At 39.2% G+C, this 24287-nt stretch overlaps 2 protein-coding genes across 5 annotated transcripts; one reads left to right on the forward strand and one right to left on the reverse strand.

Moving 5' to 3' along the window:
• Positions 1-746: 746 nt before the first annotated feature.
• wdr25 (WD repeat domain 25) lies at positions 747-17762 on the reverse strand. 4 transcript variants are annotated; one of them, XM_054614195.1, is made up of 7 exons: positions 17704-17762; positions 16291-17048; positions 11974-12121; positions 4872-5002; positions 3135-3305; positions 2559-2699; positions 747-1283 (listed from the first exon to the last, which is right to left on the reverse strand). In XM_054614195.1, the coding sequence occupies exons 2-7, from the start codon at positions 17029-17031 to the stop codon at positions 1062-1064; spliced, it is 1554 nt and encodes a 517-aa protein (XP_054470170.1). In that variant the 5' UTR covers positions 17032-17048; positions 17704-17762; the 3' UTR covers positions 747-1061. The 4 variants fall into 4 exon arrangements, with proteins under 4 accessions (XP_054470170.1, XP_054470167.1, XP_054470166.1 ...); XM_054614192.1 differs by having other exon boundaries at positions 17672-17757; XM_054614191.1 differs by having other exon boundaries at positions 17663-17757.
• Positions 17763-18086: 324 nt separating this feature from the next.
• On the forward strand, positions 18087-22707 carry LOC129103532 (tryptophan--tRNA ligase, cytoplasmic). The gene is made up of 11 exons (XM_054614045.1): positions 18087-18161; positions 18458-18581; positions 19100-19316; positions 19531-19639; positions 19885-20004; positions 20139-20321; positions 20482-20582; positions 20828-20940; positions 21031-21204; positions 21286-21426; positions 21634-22707. The coding sequence occupies exons 2-11, from the start codon at positions 18480-18482 to the stop codon at positions 21790-21792; spliced, it is 1419 nt and encodes a 472-aa protein (XP_054470020.1). The 5' UTR covers positions 18087-18161; positions 18458-18479; the 3' UTR covers positions 21793-22707.
• Positions 22708-24287: the final 1580 nt, after the last annotated feature.

Genomic DNA, 24287 nt, shown 5'->3' on the forward strand with positions numbered 1-24287 from the left:
GGGCTTTAAGCTTTGGTCTTTTGATGCTTTTTTTTTTTTTAGCCTCTCTTATATGTTTTAATGTTAATAATCTTCCACATTAAAAGTGTTAACCATCCCAAAAACATAAGAATCACTACAAACAGCAGTCACTTTCGCCATTAAGCACATGCAAATTAGCATTTGGCTTCACAAATTGCTTAGTGGTCCTTTAAGACAATAACAATGTTAGTTGAACTATTAATACCTACAGTATAAACAACCGCAGGGGCTAGAAAAAGTACTGAGCAATAAGAATTTCCCTCAGTGCCAAACAGCAAAGAGTATATTTTAAGGACTGTTCTGCTAGATACTGAATAAAGATCATAAGCTTCTGTCTGCACTTTGCTGCTCTGTTGTAGACTGGCAGGATTTTGGAAGCATCTTGCAATGTTTTGACAGATATCTGCGTATTTTCTTTAGTTTTGTGGTTGTCTCTCTGTGATTCTTTAAGTCGTCAGTGTGAAAATAAAATTGGTATTATTATATAGTATTATCGGCGCAGAGAGAACAAAAACAGCACAGAGGAAAGTGATGTGTATACAGAATGTGGAATGAAAAACACTGCTGATTAGAAGATGCCTTAAGAGATTTTTTTTTGGGTTTTGACAAAAACTTCAAGAACATGATATTAAAGTCCCTCGCTGATTTTAGAATGAAAGCTGATTATAAAACTAATTTAAGTTATTGTGTGTGTGTGTGTGTGTGTGTGTGTGTGTGTGTGTATGTGTGCACTTAGTCTGCTTTCTTACCACCTAAAACGTCACAATAGTTCACTCTTTGAATTGTAATCATACTTCCATTTATCTCACGCACTTTATCTTTCCCTGATGTCAGGAAGTTAAAACAATGGAACAAATAACAAGAACATGCTCACAATAACATTTACAACAAAAATAGTTTTTTTGCCAAGTTCTTATCATCTTACGCCAAGAGCTTTTGGGTGATAAAGTCTTGAAGATAGATGTGCACACAAGGTTTCAGTTCACTATAACCGTCACTTGTTTTTTTTCAGCCCATGTTCACTTGTTCATTCACAGTCCTTAGTGCCAGACCTTGATCTCACCGGCCCAGTCGCAGGTGGCAGCCGTCGCAGGCAGGACGGGATGCTGAGAGACACACAGGCACGGCTGGCTGTGTGCGCGGAGAGTGTGCAAAATACGAGCATTGTGGTAATCGTAGAAGTGAGCGGAGCCGGTGGAGCTTCCTGAGGCCAGGATGGTTCCATCCAGAGAAAACTCACACTGCACCGAGTAGCCCTCAACCTAGAACGAGAATATACAGTATGTGTCAATTTTCACAAAGAGCAAATTTAATGTCTGCATAATAACTGGATTGTGATCCGGTTGATAACGGACTTGGGCAGTCTCAATGTATGAATAGCATGCATGTGTTTCTTTTTTAACATCTCTGATTGTATTAGAGTATGGTTATTTAAATCTTTAAAACTGTTTCTCAATTGAATTTCTAGGAAGTATACTATATCACAAATCAATAAATAAAATCAATAAAATAAAATAGACAAGGTCAAATTGAAAAAATGTAATCCTCAGACGTCTGCTGCACTGTTGCGCTTCTTTGTATAGAAATAAATGCAATCTCCTTTACTGTGGTTAAAGATCAACAGTAGTGTTATAATACAAGCAGCTGCAAATTCCACTTCTAGGACGACTTAAAATGACACTGACATAGATCTGTAAATCTATATTAATCGATATTATTTTATAACACTTACATGCCCATGTGTGGTGTTCACTGTACATATGTAAAGTAGAGAATGTCACAGAAAAAGACTGTATTGTGACTTAAGAAGATAACCAATTTGTTTCTCTAACTCTAATGCTTAGGCCTCATATTTTGTCCCTTTTATCTTAACCTATAGAAATTAATTTGGAAGGATCTCTTCAGGATCGTGTTAAATTAGACTTTGAAAAAAGCAGAACCTATCCTTTATTTTAAGGTATTTTGATCAGTAAAGAGGTTGTGAAATACACTGGTTGCTAACACATGTACTCTGTTAGAAGTATTTTATTTAATGTAGTTAGAAAACAGGAAAAAGGTTCAGAAATTAAATGTCTTTGTGCCAATGGAATGTAAGATTTTCTGTTTTTTGTTGATTTAAAATGTTGTTGTGTTTTGTACCTCAGGGCCGCCAACGGAAAAAAAAACAGGACCCAGAATATGAGATACCACGTTCTCTCCAGTCTATCTCTAGATATTTCTAGAATCAACAAACCACACACCGCTGTAGCAGCTCAACATGCTTTCAGTAATATTTGCCAGCAATATTCTGCTCCGTTTGCCTTCCTCAGTGGAAATACTGTTTTGTACTTATTGCGTTTGCTTTGTGGGAGAGTGATGCGGAGGAAACGAGCTATGGATCTGCAGAACATGTCAGCTACATGTGTGTGTATAGGTTTATTCTACTGCCTTTGCACAGTTTTATGTGTTGCTGAAGTTGTTTGCGTGCGTGTACATTCTGTATCGATCAGGCCCGACCCACCCAACCCCACCATCCCGAGGCCACAGTCGTTACTGACCTTGTGTCCTTCGTATCGCCGCCTCTTGTTCATTCTATAGGGCTGCTGGGAGGAGAACACGGCCATGTAGTCCCCGTTAGTCTGGGCAACAAAGGACTCCTCCAGTGGGTGGAGAGCCAGGCTGGGGCACGTGAATCGCTCCTGGTTGCCAAATTAGTTGAGGGAAAAATAAGGGGAAATAAATTAAATATAAAGTCAGCTGCATGTCAACTAGACCATTATTTGGAGCGTTATGTTCAGATTCTGTTAATTAGAAATGCTTCATCATATCATACAATTTGTCTACTATGGTCGTTTCTGAGGCCTCCGTTTGTGTCGTATGACCTGTAAGGTACACTGTTCCAGTTATATTGTCCATCCTAGGTATTAAAGAGTAGTATGAAGAATTTACACGACTCTGGAGACTTCCTGTAGTGTTCAATAAATCATTAATTCAACTGCTGAAACAGTGAGTCAATGACCCACACAGCAGAAAGGTTACTCATTAGAGCGCACACCTCCTTTAGAAATATAATAACTGTCAAAATAGGACTTATTCGGGGGGTATTTTTTTCTCATTTACACACATTTCTTTACCTGGTAGATCTGGTTAGAGACCTTGGCTGTGGTCTGGTAGTCCCAGGCGATGAGTGTGCGGTCGGCAGAGTCTCTGCTCACGCAGTCGGAGCTTGTTATGAAGTCAACACCATCTCTCAGAAACAGGATGTCCAGGGTCTGCTGGATGCCTGCTTTGTACACTTTCACCACCTGGAAACACATGAATTAACATTAAGCCCTTTAAAAATTTCTGAGGCCTCCGTTTGTGTCGTATGACCTGTAAGGTACACTGTTCCAGTTATATTGTCCATCCTAGGTAGTAAAGACATGGAGAAATCTTTTTCAATCTACGACACAGTGGGAAGTGTTACTGTGTGAAGAATCACAAGTAGTTATTTATACCACATTTAGTACATTTGATACAATTTAATTTAGAATTGCTGCCATCCATGATGATTTTATTGCACAGTTTCCTACTAGTTTGACTACACAATGTTCATGACACTCAACTCAAAGCAGCAATTAACAGGAAGGAGGGAAACTGCTAACAAGAAGTCAAACACAGTACAGGGTTTCAGTGGTCTTTGCCTTTAAATATTCAGTCAACTTATCCTTTGTTAAGTCATAACAGAGTATTAGTGACAGTTGATCGGGGAGCATCTGCTAATTCTGCACTGTTGCAGTATAACAAACACAGTAAGTGAAGCCTGCTGTCAGGATAAAGCAGTGTCATAACAGCATCGTAATATAAAACTTACTGTAGAAACCTTAATGTCTATCTGCAGTGGAAAACATTTAATAGAAGTTACTGCTGTTGTGCTTCGTTCATATATTGTACACAGCCTCTCTATCAATTTGGAGACACACTTACCGGTTTTACTGCTGTGTGATGGCCACATCTATCTTATTTTTTTTATTGGGTTAGGTTTCATTTTTGAGCTACAGAGCGAACAGCTTGCAGCTACAATCAACATGGGACAATTTAACCTTCGACCCCTACCTGAGACTTTCTTTCTGCTTTGAAACTTGAACCAAACTCTAAACTCTTGGTCATATCAATGAGTTTTAACATAACATAGTAGACCTCATGAGCCCATTTGGAAAGACTTCAGACTAATAGTTTAATGTTGTGCCTGTGGGCCCTTTTATCTAGTGGGGTAATTTCACCCCAAAGCAAGAAGAACACAGCCCAAAGACTGAGGCTGACAGGAAGCCAGGCTGCTACAGCTTTGGCAATCTATTTGCTGAGGACTGGTTTACACTCACTCTGTAACTCACATTGACACCTACTGGTGGAAAGAATCCCTGTTGAATTAAATCTAAAAAAAAAAAACCTTCAGGGAAAAATATTCAGTTAGCTGTGGGGAACAAATTCCATGAGAGCACTCAGTTTCTAAGAAGGTGAATAGGATTATCATATTAAACAATCCAATAAGCGTAATAGCAATACTATGTTGCAGCTTCACAGGAGCAATTTATCCCCAAAGTCAAAGAGTCCCAAATGAAATTAAAATTTGCTTTATACAATTAGCCAGATAAGTTGCGGTGTTGCTTCTATGCAATTCTATGCAGTGTTATCCTTTTAGTGAAATAAAGCATGGGTGGGCGGCAGAATGAAGACTACTTGTTTGTACTCTGAGTGTGCCGCTGTGTTTGGAGCTGTAGATGAGGAGCGTGTGTTCACAGTCTACCTGCCTTAGATCTATAAGGAGAAAAAGACGATGATGATAAAAAAAAAAAGATAAATCTACTGTAGGGGAAGTTAATAAGTTTGACCTTGCAGCTGCGGGAGTCCCAGGCCTTGACCGCTGAACTGTGACCACCGCACAGGAATATCTCTGGGTTGCTGGGATGCGGGGCCACACACATCACTTTGAACTGGTTGTCCAATTTCACCACCTGCTGACCTACAGACCAGAAGAAATGAGAGGGAGAGAAAAGAAGATCAATCATCTTGTCAGTAGTGAACTCTGGGATTAAACACTAATAAACTGAAGTATGATGATCTGTAAATATACTGTATTTTGTGCTAAAAGCTAATATTCTTATGATAAGAGCAATTAACAATATCTTGCACTCATATATTAAGATACTTTTATTCCTGATATAGCTTAAAGATACTGCTTTCATATCAATATTTTATTAAGATTTTCAAATAACCTCCAAAAACAAGGAGGCAAAATATATTTGTATCAAGTATGAAGGATTTAACAAGAAAAGCTGCTACGATTAGTCGATTAATTGATTAGACAGTTGATTCAAAAATGTATCTGCAACTTATTGATAATCCTTTTAGTAATTTTTCAAGGATAAATTGCAAATATTTGTGGGAGGATTTGATGATTTCCTTTGTCAAATATGATAGTTGACTGATTCTCTTTTGGGATTTCACTGTTAGTAGAACAAAACAATATATTTAAAGCAGGTTTCTCTGAAGCATGGTGCTGTCATCATAAGCAAAGGTTGGAATGACAAAAACTAACTAACCATAGTAGTAACCATATTGTGATGGAAAAATTACCTTGATAATTTAACCAACCACGTGTTTCATATTACTTAAAGCAACAACACATTCTCCTTATATTGTACAAAGTTAAGCCCAGAAATGTTTCCAAAGACAGAATATTTACCTTTTCTAATGTAAATATATAGTATTTTTCTTCAGAGTTAGAGTGGTGGACAGTGAAAGATACTTCTTTCATAATATGTTGATCCATGAAACAATACAATGTTGATATTTTGACATTTGCAGTAAGAACATGAAGCCTTTCATGTGGTGCAAAAAGCACTTCTTTCCACACGATCCACCTTTGAAAGAAACATAGATGCTTTTAAGTTCAACATCCTGCTGGTGTGTATATGTGAGAGCATGCAGTGTTTGCTCCATGTTGCCTACTCATCTCCAAGGTACTCATTTCCAGCTCATCTCTGACCTCTGGCTGGTTTCTGTCCTCTCCGGGTTCCGACATTTCCCTGAGTTGCCGTGGCGGCCGAAAGCAATAACTTTATTGTTGTTTAATCTCTGCCCGAGCTGCTGCACACATCTGAAGGAACCAATACACTCTACATACATGTCTTTATAAGTGTTGCTAAGCTTCTTTGATGTGTTAAAAATCATGTGATTTGAAAGAAAAAGAAGCAAGTAGACTCTGTGTGTGTTCTTCTATACATTCAAAAAGGAATTAAATGTTTTCGGTCTATTAAACTAATGAATTAAGACAAACTGTTGCAGTTTGTGCTAAATGAAAAAGCTCAATTACACTTGTCTTTCTCAGCTGTCAGGACTAAAGTAAACACATAATACATTTCAACTACAATTCCACTACTGCAAACCCTGCTGAAACTTTTCTTTGGTTTATTAATTGAGCGCACTGTGAGGATCCAATCCTCCTTGCAAACGGCCATTAGATTCCTCTGCAGTCAACATTGTGTGTAATTAAATTGTGCCGTCGACTTTGCTTTAAAACAAAATTACTCAAAAACAAGCTCAATGATAAAAGATAAAGTAAATCTTGCTGTAAGTGGCTGCCAAAGATAGTATTACCATCTCAGTGTGCTTTCTGAAATTTGTGAAAGGATGACGTTAAAGTAAACGGATGAGAAGCGTCCTATGATCATTCCTGTTCAGAAGCAGGGCACGAGCTTGTTCAAAGGATACATCAATCAGTTTTTGATCAGATGTCTTTCTGTCACTAAAAAGAGCTTCACATAGACCATTGATAGTTTCTTATGATACAATGAAACTATTTTTAGCATTGGATGCCCCAGAACAATTCAACAACAAAACTTAATGTCTCTTACTCTTTCTAATGATGCTTCAAAAAATTGGAAAGATTGCACAGCTTGTGTGTGTGCGGGTTGCAGCACGTTGGCAGGAGCGTGTCTTGGATATTTCAGCAGCACATTATAAGAATCAAAAAGCTACTTGATTTAAACATCGCTCAAGACAAAAAGATAATCTAAATTTACAGAGAAACGTAGAGATGAGAAACTAGAACATGAAACACTGTTTGGGCTTGAGGCGGCTTGATCTAAAAAAAGGAATTTAAAAATGTCATCCATAAAAACAAAAAACAAAAACACAGAGGGGCTTAAATACAATTAAGTGTGTCAGGGTGCGACCAAAAATTAGTTTCCAGGGAAAACAATGAAGAAAGCTACATGAAGAGCCGAACCAGACTGGGAGCCAGCAGCTCTGTCAAAGGCTATGCAAAGTGGAACACCTCAGGGTTCAATAGCTCCTCATTAATTCATTGAACAAACAACAAAAACCCATCGAAACAGTCCAAGCCCACAACAAAATGCACTTCATTACGCACTTGTTCCAGTATTCTCCTACCAGGTCCTTTTAGAGGGGGCATGAGTCACAGCTCATAAACCGCAGCAAAAATGGAGCTCCTTTCACTTAATGGCGTACTAGCATGCTCCCAAATTCAATTGCATTGATCCGAAGTTTTAACAGGCAATTTCGGTCGGACTCACACTTCCTGCTTAATTGGCTTACCCATAGCGATACGGAGATCTGTCACCGAGAGTTTGAAACTCAAGTTTGGCAAGACAATGATTCTCATAATAAATAGGGGCCTTGTCATGTTTAGTTAAGCAAGATTAATTAGCGAGAGCTTGAGAGGGAAGATAAGGGAAGTCTGCAGAGATCTGTCCCTCCACTCACTATCGTTTACTTTGTAGTCCTGAAAGAACTGTGATCAAGCTGAAGAGCTGACACACCCACTGGATGACTACAGTGCAGAAGACATTGGGGGGGGGGACGAGTTTCTTAGAGCAGAGGGAAGCTGGGATGAAATGGATATTCTGCCTCATTATCGGATCCATCAACACAGGGTGCCGTCGCTGCAACACAGGCAAAGGTTAGAAACACATTATTCGGTTTTGACAAGTCATGTCCAAACTTGTAACTAGTTTGAAACACTGACAAACACAGACTAACCTCCAGCTACATATAGGAGGCGCTTATGCATTGTAGTAGCACATTTACCTTAATCATCAAGGCTTGAATCCGTTTCAATAATCAAGCGTTCAATAAGCACCCTCACATTGACAACACAGCATAAGAGGAGGGTGCAACGTTTGCATACTTGGATTTTTGTTAAAGCACAAGTGGGCAACAGATTCACTTGTTTCCCATATAGGGTTATTGATGACAGAAGTGCTGCAAATTATCCTAAATAATGTCGACATTCACTATAAGGGAATAAAGCATTTGTTCTGGAGGGGACAGTTGAAACACATCCTGCCTTATGTTGGATGTTTTTATAAAACGTATTACATGTGCACTAAGATGGGTTATAAACGTGTCAGCCACTATAGAATAAAAATGAAGTAAAGCCGGTGTCAACCTAGCAGGTTATCACTTTTACAAGAAGCTTTCAAAGTAGGTCAGAATGAACATACGCTTGCTGGTGGCATTTGGAGTTAATGCGTCTGTGTGTGCTGTTGCTGCACGCATTGTATTCTGGGGTCCAGTGCTTTAGGTAGCTGTGTTTATACAGCCATATTGTAGTGATTATCAATCTGAATGTGTGAAGGAGGTATCAACAATGTAGAATTACAATTAGTGAAGAAAATACAAATAAAAACCAGACATGTTGCCAATATTATTCGATTGACAAAAATACCAAAAGAATGTTTCCCTGTTAAAGATATCAAATCTTATACAGAAAATGGCTGAGATCCACTGTTAGGGACATTACAATTTCTTTTTTTGTTTATCTTTGTTTAGTTCCTGCAAGTTAAAAGGACTTAATATTGGAGCAATTACTATTAAAATGATGTGGCTTTTTTTTTTTTTTTTTTTTTTTTTTTTTACAAATGATGCACCTGAAGAAACTGCAGCCAAATCCTCTCCCATGTCAAGATATTGAGCTAGAAGTCAAGGGTGTGCAAGATAAAAATCTTGTACAAAATGCTGTTCTTTGTTTGTGTGCAACAGGAAGTGAATTTTGTTTTTAAAAAGAATGAGCACTTGTGTTTTTGAATAAGCTATTTTCAGTGGTATGACCCCCAGTGTCAAACCCCCAAATGTGACTTATTATTTTGCCTCTGCCCTTCTGGCACATGTAGCTTGTAACTCATTCCCAAATAATGCACACAATAATTTTGAAACTCCATCTTAAAGCTCAACTATTGTTGCAGCCTTAAGCTACATTCACTCTGCAAAGCCAACAGGAGGTGGAAGGGCAACTCACAAACCCACTCTTGTACTGGCACTATCTCTGTGTAATATCGTTTTGTGGAAAGCAAGGACGATCTCTTTTCTGCCAGTGCCTGAAGGGATCTGGACAGAAGACTCAAGTTCTGCATACACATACACGAATTGACACTCGAACCGTGCCACAGTGAAAGCCCAGGACAACACCTGCTACTTCACACTAATGCCCTCCAGATTAAATTTATTTATTCCACTCTCACACTCCTGCTCTCTTATTCTGCCTCTTTTGATTTCCTTCTCTCTCCTGTCGTCCTCTCGTCTCCCTTTCTCTTTTTGCATAATGGCTTTAAACCTGCTCCCCTTCTTTATAACCTCCTCTCCGTCTACTTTAGCTTTTCAGCTGTGACAGCCTGCCTGTGGCCCCCTGAGAGTGGATATAAGACTCTACAAATTAAATTGGACACAGGAACAACTGCAAAGTTCACCAAAGAAAATGGGTCGACACATAATTCTGAATGCATAGGCTCCTTTATAATTCCATTTCTCTTTAAGCATACCAATTGGTGCAGGATTTGGTTAGGTATGCTGTGGTATAATACGGGGGTCAGGTGTCCTTTAAGACTCTCACTGATAATTAAAGAGCCTGCAGACATCTCAAAATAGAGCGTGATTGAGCAGAATAGGCGCAGCTGCCTTCCTTGTTGGCTTTGCATTACTGTGAAGAGTGTAAAGATCACAATCATCCTGATCACAGTGTGATGTGGCATACACTCAGCTCCCTCAGTGTCCCATCACTCTTGGTAGATCGAGTGTTAACACATAAGCTGCATGAATGTTGGGAGCTTCATTCATTTTTCAAATATCGCCGTCATAATGATGCCAGCACCTTGGTTTAGCCCTGTTGTGAGTGTGTCACATGTCTAATCCTCTGGAAAGATGGGATGAAAACCTCATAGTTGTGTCTGTGTCTGTGACTGTATTTAAATTATTATTTCAAGGCAAATTATGCAGCTTGAATATGATTGGTTTTAAACTGTCAGTGCCGAGGTTGTGCAGAAGGGAAGGAATTTCTAACTCCCATATTTATATGCAACAAAATAACATTTATTTCATCTTGTGATGCCATAAGAATGCTTATTGCTTTGCTAAGTCCTCAGAATAATATGGTTTATTCAAGCCTTACACAAATTAGTAAATAAATAAATTAACACACAGATAAGTTGGTGCAGGATTGATGTGTAAGGGCTCTTTGTCTGACATGACTTCAAAGCTGTTAGTTTGATCCCACTAGGACATCCTACAGTGCTGAGGAAGGCAATGGTGGCTACCAAAGTAGAAGACCAAAATACTGGTCTATTTATCTGTTTTTGGTTGTGGTTTGTGATGTTTCCGGTGTAAGGTCATGTTGGCAGCTCCTGGGGATATGTATCCATTATTGATCCCCTTCCTGGAGCTGCCTGTGTGTTTAATGGGCTGGCCAAGCTATTATCCGTAGGCTTTATTGGCAGTATTGACAGACGTGCTGAGAGGGGAAGTGCAAACAGCAGCAAGTCACCACAGCAATGTGTTGACCCTAGAGATGTAGATGCTTCAAAACAATGTCTGTTGTATGATGACTCATTCTGTTGAGCCTTTTTAAGGTATTCTTCTACATATATGAACACAGCAACATACTAAATGTTGATGAAGGGACAGAAAGGACAAAAATGTTTAGATCATTCTCTGTGACTCTTCAGTTTTTCTATGAATTCTTACCAACATTTTTTAATTTCAGCTGTGTAGGAATTCATGAATTGCTTCGGTTAAAGGAAACGAGTGAAGTGCTGAACAAGCAGCCTCCCTGTTGTAGATTGTTTGTATGATTGGTTCTCGTCCTTTCTGCCAGGATTTTAATCTTAGCCAGAAAGCAGAGCATTTCCAAATTATTGATCGGTTGTAAATGTCACCTTCAATGGTTCACATGATCACACAAAAGGGCTGACAGGCACAATGAGCCAATTTATGAGTGGATTCAATTATAGATAGACAAAATAAAATGTCAATCATTTTCAGAAATACATTTTTTTTTTTTATTTGTAAGCATGAAATATGTATGTCTGCGTGTTATATATGTGAGATACAGAGAGAGAGAGAGAGAGAGAGAGAGAGAGAGAGAGAGAGAGAAAGAAAGAGGGAGAGTTGGCCCATTTTAGGGACCATGTCCATTGAACCAAACGTGTTGCCTCCATAGAACTTAATTTAGAGGATCGACCCCCTCCCTAAATGAGAATATAGCACCATTGCAGGTTTTCAGGATATTATAGGTAACAAGGAATAGCGGATACTACAAAGGGTGCTGAAATGCCTCATGACTAGAGAGAGAAGCTGCTTTGCAATTTATACAATGGGTTTATAACAGTTTTTGGACCCAAAGGCAATTCAAAGTCACTCTACACAGAAATGACTACACTAGCTTTAAATTTGAAATAAAAAAACAAAATTTGCAAGAAATAAAATGTTTTGTCATTTGTTTTGTTATTACACTTGGAGAAAAAAAAATGTATTTACTTAATTAATATTTAGAAACATAGAACAGGTACCACAGTCATTCTAGTTCAGTGTACCTGGTCTGTTGACACAAAATTGTATCCAATATTGTATGACTTCAAAGTGTTTTTTTTATGTGACATGGTTTTCATCAGACCTACAGAAGGAAGTGTTGATTCTCACCTGTCTCTACGTCTGTGATCACAGCCATGTTGTCAAAGGAGCCAGAGAGAAGATGCCGCCCGCAGGGGGTCCAACAGGCATCACGCACAGCTCCCGAATGGCAGGTGTAGACCCTCAGGCATCGCCCACTCTCTGCTCCATCCCACACCTGCCAGAGATGGGCATATTGCATCAAGCCAAAGTCCCAAAGGCACCTAGACTACAGCAACAAAGCCCTTATTACTGACTGTACACAAACTCAAACCATTCGGGAAGAAAGCTTTTGTAGCTCAACTGCATGAAATACACAGAATGTGTCAATTTGAATTGAGAGGAAGCTTTAAAATCCAGAATGAAAAATCATATCCGTAGTTTGTGCTCCGTCTTTGTATGCTTTAAATGTATGCTTCACCCTTAACACTGCAAACAAGACCAGATGAAATAACATGCAGTATGACAGAGAGAAGACATCACAGGGCACCGACACATTGTGCTTTCCTTCAGACCTAGAGGAGAGGATCTGCATGCTTTGGACGAGATTTCAAGGCAGTTTACTGACAATCAAATAGTCAAGGCTCGGTTTGGCGGCCACTGCTCTCCCTTTTCAGATGATGCATTCAATGTGTCCTCCAACACTGAAAACCTTTCCTGTTTAAATGAGAATTGGTGATTGTCTCTTTTTCAAAGCTGAGAAAGATTTAATGTAAGCCTTTATCCGATAATTTCTATTGTAACGAAACAAGATTAAATCACTCATCCAAGTGCCACTGGATAAATTGGCATAATAAGTATACAAATCAGGCTTATTTGCTGGATTTAAAAGCAAAGAGAACCTTTCTAATTAATTAATCAATCAAATTACATTTGATGTGCTTGTAAATCAGTTCCCTGTGAGGAGTAATGGCTTTAATGGCTTTGGATTGTTTCAGGTTTCTCTGATTATAGAGAGAGCAGGAGAGAAAAACACCCAGCTACCTTCTGTTAGCTGCAACTGCCCTGACTACACTATTGAACACCTTGCTGGTATGACATGTTATATCATGGTGCAAATAAAATGCATAAAGAGGCCTATAAAGCAGACAGTGATTTATGAATGAGGCGTCAATCTGCCAGATTAGGTTAGTGTTGATTTTTCCAACGTCTTTAGTCATTGTTGTCAGATTTTTGCACTGAGCTTCAAATAAATCTTGGCAAACAGGTTGGTCAATATCGTAACGTGCTTCTCATCTGATTTACTGATGAAACAATGTAGGATTTTCTGTCAGACGTGTAGACAAAAGCTTCTCCTTAAAGCTTAGCCTGAAATCCAGTCTGTGGTCTGGCCGGGTGCCTACTCAGGTACATTACACTAATGATGAAGTCTTTTTTGCTTCCCCTGCCCGGGCCACGGAGGAACTTTGAAGATCTATGGGGCACTGCACATCCCTCTCTGCCTCTGCCTGTTTCATTATTAAAGCTGATTTATCCATACAGCATAGGGCTGACATGCTGACATATCAATCCAGCAGGCAGTACTTTAACAAACAGAATGCTAGAGATGCCTTCAGGGTGAGAATAAAGTGACAGAGAGGTAAAAAGAATCTCACTTTTAATTGCAAAAAGCTAAAATATTGAAGTGAAGCATCTATTAAGAATAGTTAGATTTATTGCTCAACAGCACATATATGTCACTTGTCCGTATGAGCTGAGACTTAGGGAAACACTGCCATCTCAAGGTAACAAAAAGAGAACAACATGATCTCATCTACAGTCACAAGAGCTTCAAAATATTCAACTAAACAGACTTCTAACATATCAGACGTGTCATGTTGTTTTACCCTCATTTTACCACAATATTTAACATACAGGGACTACCGAGTGGGGTCGTAAGGTACTACTGTAAGAAATAACCATCATAGCAATAACTCTTCTAAAACATGTCATATGAACAAAAAATGTATGATAATATTTAAGGAAAGTTACAGTTCATTTCCATATTGTGTAAAACGTAAACGGACAGAGCACATGAGGAAATCTGTGTCTGATGCATCTGTGTCGTCTCCTTCCAAATAATCGACAGAGGGATCCTAACCCCCTGATAGTGTGTCATACTATTGCAAACAATATATCTATCTATTCTAGAAAGGTGCCTGTTGACCGTATATTCATTAGTATTTAAATATTAAAAAGCACTTATCAAAATAGATAAGTGCTTTTTACTATTTGGTAGGATAAGGGTTAAACCCGGTCTCCAATGATACTCGCCATAACGGCACCATTCAGTGCATTCACAATTGGAATAATCCTGTACATTGTGAAACCTGGGCATTAGTGAAAATGAGTGCTTGTTTATTTGCATCCCATTTAATTTCACCGGCCACTTAACTGACACACAGAGTTGTTCCTCACAAAGGACTCATTGGGATAATCTGCTTCCTAAATAACTCTCAGTAATTAAAACTAAATTGGTATTCGTGTTATCAACTTGAAACTGCAGCGTTACACCTGCCGTATCCATGGTGACAACGGCTGCAAACGGGCTGGAATAATGATAGTCTGACTCTGACCCTGAGGAACTGAGAAACAGGATGGAGGAAGAGAAGGCGGAAGCCTTAAGGGTGTTGGTAAAGAAATAGAAAGAAGGAAAGTGTTAAGACTTCCTAGCATGTGTCCTCCCTCTGTCGTCAGCAAAAGAATAAAAAAGAATAGCTGTAGTCAAAGTGCAAGAGTGCAGAAGACATAAGCGCTTTGCAGTATGTTAAGCAAGTAACAACATATGACAAGCAGAACAAAAACAGAACGCCAAATTCATATAATTATCCATAACAGCACATACCAGGTGTTTTATAGTACTTACCAAACAATAGAGTTTAAACCTCGACCCCTCACGTCGAGACATGTGAATAAAATGGTTTCTATGGGTACTTACAATGTCTCCCTTAAGAGATTTACCTACTTATTGTTTATCACATGCAGTTTTGGGCAAAAACGTATGCAGATTTTTGCATTTAGTATAAATGTGTTATTTTCACAGTCTTAAAATGGTTAATTTAAATATTTCTGCATACTGGGGTTCGATAAACAGTCTTGAAATTGCAAAGCTTGGGTATGACTATGGAAAAAGACAGTTTACTTTAAAGCATGTATTATTTTATTTAAATTAACTATAACTCCTAGTTTTTTTTTTTTAAATTGATATATGCCATCTTCTGAAGTTAATTCATTCCTGTATGTTTTTAACTTCATGAATCATACAGATTACATCATGATCATGAGAATAAAATCTTCCTTCCTCATCACCTCATAATCCTGTCTGATTCCAGATCATGCATACAGTGCCAATGGTTAGGCTTAACTTACTGTGTGGACTGAAGATGGCAGAACAAAGAATTACAATAAAAAAATTACTGTTGAAAATACACTCAGATTGATCAAAATGGCTCACAATACATGTGCACAGATAAGTATGAGTATTTCACTTGTTCATCTATGTATTGATGTCACAGAAAACAGCTGGTTAGGGACTCTGAGATAGAGGAGAAAATAAATCCTTGCATACTAACAACTAAGTCTTCTCCTCACCTTCTCTCCTCGTCTCCACCATCTGCTCCAGGCCGCCCTTTTCAGGTGCCAGAAGAGGTGGCTGTCATACTGCTGCACTTGTATGGTTACGCAAATGATCCCATGCATATTCAAATAATTAAATATTCAGAAACCTCTTAGGATATTTGGGGGGTACGTGGTTTTTGTACCGGGATATAAATATTTAGCCACTGGCAGATACCTGCATGACTTGACCTTTACAGTGCAGAAACGAAGGATTGTTTTCCTGGTGTGAAATACAGAAAAGGAGGGGGGGAATCAGAAAGAGAGTCTGAGAAAGAGAGAGATAGGAAGCCCCATGGGTTCTGACATACATTCAACTGAAGTGGTTTGTGGAACATTTATAAATGGAGACAGCAGGGCAGATATTGTCTCACTGCTTGTGACTCTCTGTGCCAATAATACTGAATGTCAGGTAATTGATTATCCCCTGAGACCTCCCGGATGCACTTGGCACCTGCCTGAAACTATACTGATAGATGGCTTTCTGTGTTATAAATAAAACAAATTGTTCCAGATCACCAGGAAATTGGAGCATTCAACTTGGGAAAGGAGGCAAAATATTATCACATAGCAAATACATCAGAATGATATGGAAATCTTGAATTTCAGTTTTGACAAATAAGAATTGAGAAAGCGTACATTATTTCACTACCTACGCCATTAATCTCCTATTGTTGATTTCATAGGTTCCAAGGCTAAGTCTCAATGTGCATAATTTCTGAGGTCGGTGAGAGTGTTATTGTAGCTCATTACCTTGAAGGTCTTGTCCATGGAGGCAGACAGCAGCAGATGACTGAGATGAGGCACAGGACACCATTGCACTGTGTTGACTGGACCCTGATGGCCTCCTAGGGTCATCAGAAGCTTCCTCGGTATCCCTGAAGAGCCGGGCTTGTGAGCAAGATACGGCTTTATTCTCGCCGACACATCTGAAAGAATCTGGCTTTCCCTGGTCAGATTCCCTGGGACTTGCTCGGCTGGGTAGTTTGGGTCCACTGTCTCTACTGAAGTGGCAAGTCTCTGTCTCTTTGGGATGTACGGTCTGACACCAGAGCGGACAGTGTGATTTCTTTTTGCTGGGTTCAACCCATCACCGAAACCTTGTGGCGTGGGAGGAAGAGTCTGGAATGGTGAGATCTTCCCCTGAGTCTCAGGTAAACCCAGAGGAGCTGCAGTATCTCTTAAATGCTTTTCTTGTGCTTTCCCGCCACGACAATATTTGCTTTGCCGGTCAAAACAGCTCACTGGTTGTGAATGTGGGTGTAGTAAAGACCTGCTTCTTTCTAAGACGTGTCCATGAGAGTCCAACACTGACCTGTCGGGGTCAGGTGTAAAGCTGTGAGGGCTTGGTATTATCTCAGAGGAGTTACACACCCTGACTTCCTGGTTTGGTCCACAAGATCCAGTTTGGATAGAAGCTGGTGTTACCGCCTCCGTTTGACCGAGACAATCATCCTCTGATTCTGAATCTTCGTAAGCCACTAATGAAGACATCTTCACGTGATGACACCCTGTTTGAAAATGATAAACAGGTGAGTTATGAATTCATCCATTAGAGGCCTAAGGGTGACATCTAGTGGTGGCTTGTATTGACAGCAGAAGTTACATTTACAAGTGTTTTGTTGGGAATTTATTGTTATTATTTGGGTGCAATTAAAAGCACCCAGACCCCTCCATGCAGCAGCCAAGTGGACATTTTATTTTGAAGGGGAAAGACAGGAAGATCATTGTCAGGATATCCAGAATTTCAATCATACAGTAGCTCAGGTAACGTTAGGACTTTTAGCATTAACGTGGATGGTAAATTGTCCTGTTAAATCCTCCCATCAGTCATCATGACGCAAACACAGCTATGTAAACAAGCTCAACTACCTTCACACAGCTCAAAGTACCTTCATATTGTGTTAACATTAGATGTCTTATAAACATAAGCAGACTTACAGACAATACGCTGTCAAAGCAAACGCTAAATCCCAATGTTTGAGTCCAACAAATACATCTAACGTTAGGAAATGTGTCTTAATTGCCACCAATGTAGCAACAATAGCTAACAAAGTGCTTTGCATTTCCGACTAAACATCAAATGTAACGTAAAGCCAACGCAACGAAGTGACTCTGACTTCACCTGTCGTACCTCCAACGTAACCAAACAATCAAATAACTGACTTCTGAGCGTTTCCGTGGTTAAAACACTCAAACATTTGGTCCAAAACCCCGAGAAATCATTAGAGATTATGCAGCGTTTCACAATAAAAGTATTGTTCCGAATCGTCCACTCATGTCAAACCATGCTTACGCGTGAAAGCTTTTATTTTGAAAGCCGCCGGTAGGAACCCAAGTGGCTGTCCTACACTGTATTGTCCTCCGACATACACCGTATTTAATATATTAACTATACGTTTAACTCCTGGGTTTCCTATGAAATTAAAATGAAAAAATAAATAAACCAACTGCGCATTTGATACATTCAACAGAGATTAATTAATGGCACCTTTGCGGTCATTAATTAATAGCGGAACCTTTGAAGAAGCGTATTCGCTTCGGAAGGATTTGATCCAAACACTACCTCACTCAGGCTGATGCAAGTTGTATGAGTGAGCTGTCAACTGTGTGAAGAATAAAAGGTTTGCCGGCTAGTCGTTCAGTTTATTATACATTACATCTATTAGTTTGTTATTTAGTTATTTAGTGTGGTTTTAGTGGTTTTATCACTGATGATATACGGCAGCTTAACGTAAATCTAAAGGTTTAATACCTGACTAAGTTAGCGTTAGCGGTGGTATGTGTCACATATGGCAAGACGTATGTGGAAGGAGATGCAGTACTGAAGATAGATTACATACAGAACATTCAACTTTCAGTTATGTTATATATTTGGTGATTAACGTTCATTTATTTTAACTTCTTTATTACTATGAAGTTGCCTGGCCGGTGTGAAGAAGATGACAGACGGGGAAGGAGCTGAGAGTCCAATGGAGCTCTACGAGAAACTGACCGCACAAGGAGAAGAAGTCAGGTCATTGAAAACAGCTAAAGCAGAGAAAGTAGGTGCTTGTGAACCACCATGTAAAAACACTGATTAACCCTGTGGGTTTGTTATAAAAGAGTTGGTTAATCTAATGTTGGTAAATGCCATTTTGATAGGCTTTTTGTATCAGTATGATGTACCTTTATTTCATGTTATTTTACTGCATTAGCCATTCCTAGTCTACATTTGCTTTAACCTATTGAGAATTTGTCAATAGCAAAATGTATTATGTGTCCATTTACTCTGGATAATTGTATTTTCTACAGTAACCTGGACATTTTCTTTACTAATGACTATTTAATTGTTTAAATATCCTTTTTTTTGCATTGTAAGCACTACAACTGATATTCTATTCACCTACATTGTTAATAGGGGATACAAAAGTCTTAGAAACCGAGAGCTGATACCAAAAACTATTTGCATAGCTTTGTATTTTGGGTGATGAGAATAGCTTTTACACTGCCACTTGATTCTTTTGTGATTTGGCTGCTTCATCTGTGTATGTTATCTGACCACAGTGTTTGGGTTCCTCAGGCTGAAATAGATGCTGCTGTCCAGTTGCTGCTAAAGTTGAAAGTAGACTACAAACAGTTGACAGGTCAGGATTACAAAGCAGGCTGTCCGCCCTCAGAAAACTCTGTTGCCCCTGACAACGGGCCAGCAGCAGATGGCGCTAATGATGAAGACACAGTTGACCCATGGAACGTTTCCACCAGCAACGCCAAGGGAGTCGATTACGACAAACTCATAGGTAAGTTTTAAATGAGCTTCGAGTGCGGCCTTCATGCAAAGAGCTGAATTTCTATAGCAAATAAATATTAACTAATATTACGTACGTTTTAGTAAGTTTTTAACTCTGATAAACATTTATGTCAGTGATATATATCCTATGTGTTTATGCTATACAGCAGCAACACAATTCGACATTGTTTCACCGATTCACATTGTTTCCTGTCTTTCCTTAGTGAGGTTTGGCAGCAGTAAAATTGACAAGGAGTTGGTGGACAGAATAGAAAAAGTCTCGGGAAAGAAGCCTCATCGCTTTCTACGTAGAGGAATTTTCTTCTCACACAGGTCAGCATTCTAGGCACTGAAAATATGTCATCAGTGTCATCTCGTCATGTTTTCCTCACTCCTTACTTCTTGTGTATGGAAATTTCACACGTTATTGTGTGGCGTCAACATTGAAACATCCACTCTGAACCTCTGTGACCTTTCATTCTAATTCCAATTTGTTTAAGTAAAACAGATGTTGGTGAGAGTTAATGGGGGAATGAGATGCCAATATATCACTTTCCTCTTATCTCTGTTGCTGGCAGAGATATGCATCAGGTACTGGATGCGTATGAGAAGCACAAGTCCTTCTACCTTTACACTGGCAGAGGTCCGTCCTCAGAGGCCATGCACGTCGGTCACCTTATCCCCTTCATCTTCACCAAGTGAGTTCTCCCTCTATAATGTATTCTTACCGAAGATAGATCAAAGGAACATGTATGATTTAAGTGTTAAATCAGCAAGGCACCATCTCAAATAGAGTATCAAGCTGGAATCAAAACTTACTTCCTTGTTGCAGATGGTTGCAGGATGTATTTGACATTCCCCTGGTGATCCAGTTGACTGATGATGAGAAGTACCTGTGGAAGGATCTAACGCTAGAAGAGTGTCATCGCTTCGCTGCGGAAAATGCCAAGGACATCATTGCCTGTGGCTTTGATGTGAACAAAACCTTCATCTTCTCTGACCTCGACTACATGGGGTAAAATATATATTCCTATCCGGCAGACCTTATGCTGAGGCTTCCAAGGATATATAGAGGCCCTGCCCTATTTATTATTTGTTCACATAACCTCATATATTTCTTAATTTAGTCAGAGTTTTGTTTTTTTCATGTGTTAATGACATTTTACCTTCTGCAGTTCATCACCTGAATTCTACAGAAATGTGGTGAAGGTCCAGAAGCATGTGACATTCAACCAGGTCAAAGGCATCTTTGGCTTTACAGACAGTGACTGCATCGGTAAGGAAACTTAAATAACTGATGACTAAGACAGTGTCATCTTAGTCATCAGTTTACTGTTGTTATTTTTATACTCAATGATAAAAATGACACATCACTCTTTGATTGCTTTTGTAGTCAAGCCAGCAGCTTTGATTTCTAAATGTAATCCTGTGTTTGTGGTTTTGTTGCATTATTACCCTGAAGTGTAATTGTGTGAATACATTGTTGTTCTTTATTGTGTTTATTATTTTCTTTCCATCCAGGAAAGATCAGCTTCCCAGCCATCCAGGCAGCCCCATCGTTCAGCAACTCTTTCCCACAGATCTTTAAAGGCAGAAAGGATGTACAATGTCTCATCCCCTGTGCCATAGACCAGGTCAGGACAGCATTACAGTAATAGATGACAACATAATAGTGTCATATTTCACAATGACATGTGTCTGTATTTAATCTCTCTCTCATCCAGGACCCCTACTTCAGGATGACCCGTGATGTAGCTCCAAGGATCGGCTACACCAAACCAGCCCTGCTGCACTCAACCTTCTTTCCAGCCCTGCAGGGAGCGCAGACCAAGATGAGCGCCAGTGACGCCAACTCTTCTATCTTCCTCACTGACACACCCAAGCAGATCAAAAACAAGGTGCTGCTATTACTAGTTATTGCTGATTCAAATTGATATTGCTTATAATTGCTTACTGACCAGTGTAATCGTTACTCACAGGTCAACAAACATGCATTTTCGGGAGGAAAAGATACAGTGGAAGAGCACAGGAAGTATGGTGGAAACCCAGATGTAGACGTTGCCTTCATGTACCTGACCTTCTTCCTGGAGGATGATGAACAGCTGGAGAAGATCAGACAGGTAAAGATGCAAAGGACAGAGAAAACAAATGAAACCTTCCAAACTTTATTCCTATTGCTAATCACACTCTTTTCTCTGTTTATTTTTCCTTATTCTCTCTACGACTTTGACACTCATTCTGCTTTCTGCATCCTCCCTTGAACTCTTCAACTTACTTCCCGCACACTCCTCCCATCAACTCCCATTCTGGTAAACTTTCCTCTACAGGATTACATCAGTGGAGCTCTCCTAACGGGAGAACTGAAGAAGCTTTTGATTGAGACTCTGCAGCCAATGATTGTGCAGCATCAGGAGCAACGCAAACAAGTCACAGATGAGACAGTCAAGCAGTTCATGACACCCAGGCCTTTAAATTTTAACTTTTAGCCTGCCTGAGCAACTGAGATGTCAAGGTTCATCAGGTCACTAATCTCTGTGCAAGAGCAAATCATTATCCATCTTTTTTTTTTAAGGTTATTGTAACTTGAAATGGGAAGACAGACATTTTCTCACACAGTTTGCATCAGGACTGGAGAAAAATGTAAATTACTGGAGCAATGGTGTGTTACTCTGTGTCAACCTAAGCATTGCATTACCCTCGCCTTCATGTTAATTATCATGCTACGTGTTAGCTTTTCTCTGCACCAAATGTACACATCTATTCTCATGAATTGTTGCTGCTGTAATGTCACATGAGCCCTACTCCTCAACCTGAAAACCGTTCAGTATGAATGACAATTAAAGAATACAAATGTACAACGTTGCAAAAGCTGCTCAAAACACAGCAACACATCCACCTTCAAAAACGTTACTCAAGAAGTCTTATTTTACTTGTGGAAAAATAGCCTCTGGACATTAACTGTCACGTTGTTATAAACAAAAGCAGCTGTGTTGTAAGAGATAGGCGCAGTATGATAATAGGAGATATATTATGAGACGTTTATGTTTGAGCACATCAATAAGGAGTCTATCTGTGTAAAATGTATTTCCTATCAGCAAAAGTTGACTCAAGGTAACTATTTCTCTAAGCATGGTCCACGTGAAGAAGATATGCACAGACTAAAAAAAATAAACTGTACTTGAACAACCAAAAACATGTCCTTTGGAAAACATGTTTTTAGGGTCACACAGTCTTTTTCATTTCACAGCAGACATTTTAAAATGTCACAGTAAATACATCAATGATGATGGCTGTATGCCATTTAAGTCCATCAGTTACAGGATTTGAATATAGCCGTAATTTAAGAGAAAACAATATACAGTTGTTCCTGAAATGTTGAAATTGCGGCCGAGTGTCTTAGAGCACAAGACAAACTGTGTCAGCCAACTGTATACATCAGTAACATGGAGGTGACTGCGAGATGTTGCAAATAAAACTGATAATACAATAATAATAATCAAAATCATAATCAAAAATAATTATTCTTAGTTATACAAGTTTTAAAGTGTGGCAGTAATCCTCAACATGGTTGTATATAAACATGATGAACAAGCCACTTTTAAAACGACATTTATCCCAAGTGTTCTCTGCAAAAAGAGAATTAATGAATAAATAATTATAATTGACTATCACTTAAATCATTTGCATAATGAATGATTAATATATACAGCACAATAACTATAGGTAAGTTAAGTGTTTAAGAAAGCACATCACTGTTTCGTACATGGAGAAGACGTGTTGATTGGATAGGCGAAGAGTCGGGCCCTTTGAGAAGACACCGGGCCCCTCAGATGATATTGTTTGCGATACAGAAAATAACTTGGTTTGCACTCCACAAACCAGTCCATCTGGAGACGAGCTTTGAACAGGTCCATGGGTGTGTAATGAGTGTGACAAATTACCTAACTGACCTGCCAGAAGCACATCTTTACAATCTGCATGAAGTGGACACATTTAAATATGTTTCAAATGACACTATAAAAACATTCATTCTGGGCCAAAGACATAACATTTGGCTTCCGATGTGCAAGCTGTAATTCAATTTGTATAAGCATATATTTTTTCATATAACTTACAGGTAAATTGTGTTTGGTTTACCTGGGTTGGTCTGTCCCAGGGCCAAGAGCTGTTTGCATGTGATAAGAATAAATAGTTAGAAGGTGGCAAAAAGTGGTCCATCTCTCAGAGCCAGAGTGTGGGCTTCCGTTTAGAGCCCCAGAACTGGTAAACAGACAGTGGATGGGTCCGCGGTACTTTGGTTTTGGGGCTTCTGCTGCAACCCCCTCACACTGCAGAAACTTTTTGACCACGTCATCTGTGGACAGCAGTACAACCTGACAAAAAGAAATGAAGGTATTGAAGTAATTGACATGGACTGACAATTTACACACTAACAAGTCAGCACAACAATGCACTTCAACATTGTTCTAGGTCCTCTTTTAGACACATGCTTCAAAACAAATAGAAACAGTTAAAGCGTTATAGTATGCAGACAAAGCTCAATAAATACTAATTAAAAAAAAAACCTGTGCAACTCCTACAGTTAGGCCTGATAGGAATATGTGATACTTGGCAGGCCAGGCATCAGGATTCCTCATGTCTTAGTTTATAGAGATGCTGGGGGATCATGCCTGAATATTCCTGAACAAATTTTGTTGACATATGGGACTGGAGCTTTAACCGTCCCCGGAGTGCTGGGATTGCCCACTTTGCTTAACCGGTAATCCATCTGTGATTAGATAAATTAATATTTAGTGTCCACATAGATTTTATGGCGAAAAAGAGAGAATGCTTTACAACCAGTACTATAATACAGACTATGCAATCAAATGACTATGGAGATAACTTAATGACTTTACTCTATGCTGCTGTAAGCCTGCAAATTTCCCCGCTGCGGGACTAATAAAGGATTATCTTATCTTATAAGTCACCACTTTCCCGG

Source organism: Anoplopoma fimbria, chromosome 15, assembly GCF_027596085.1.
Source record: "Anoplopoma fimbria isolate UVic2021 breed Golden Eagle Sablefish chromosome 15, Afim_UVic_2022, whole genome shotgun sequence".
NCBI classification, from domain to species: domain Eukaryota; kingdom Metazoa; phylum Chordata; class Actinopteri; order Perciformes; family Anoplopomatidae; genus Anoplopoma; species Anoplopoma fimbria.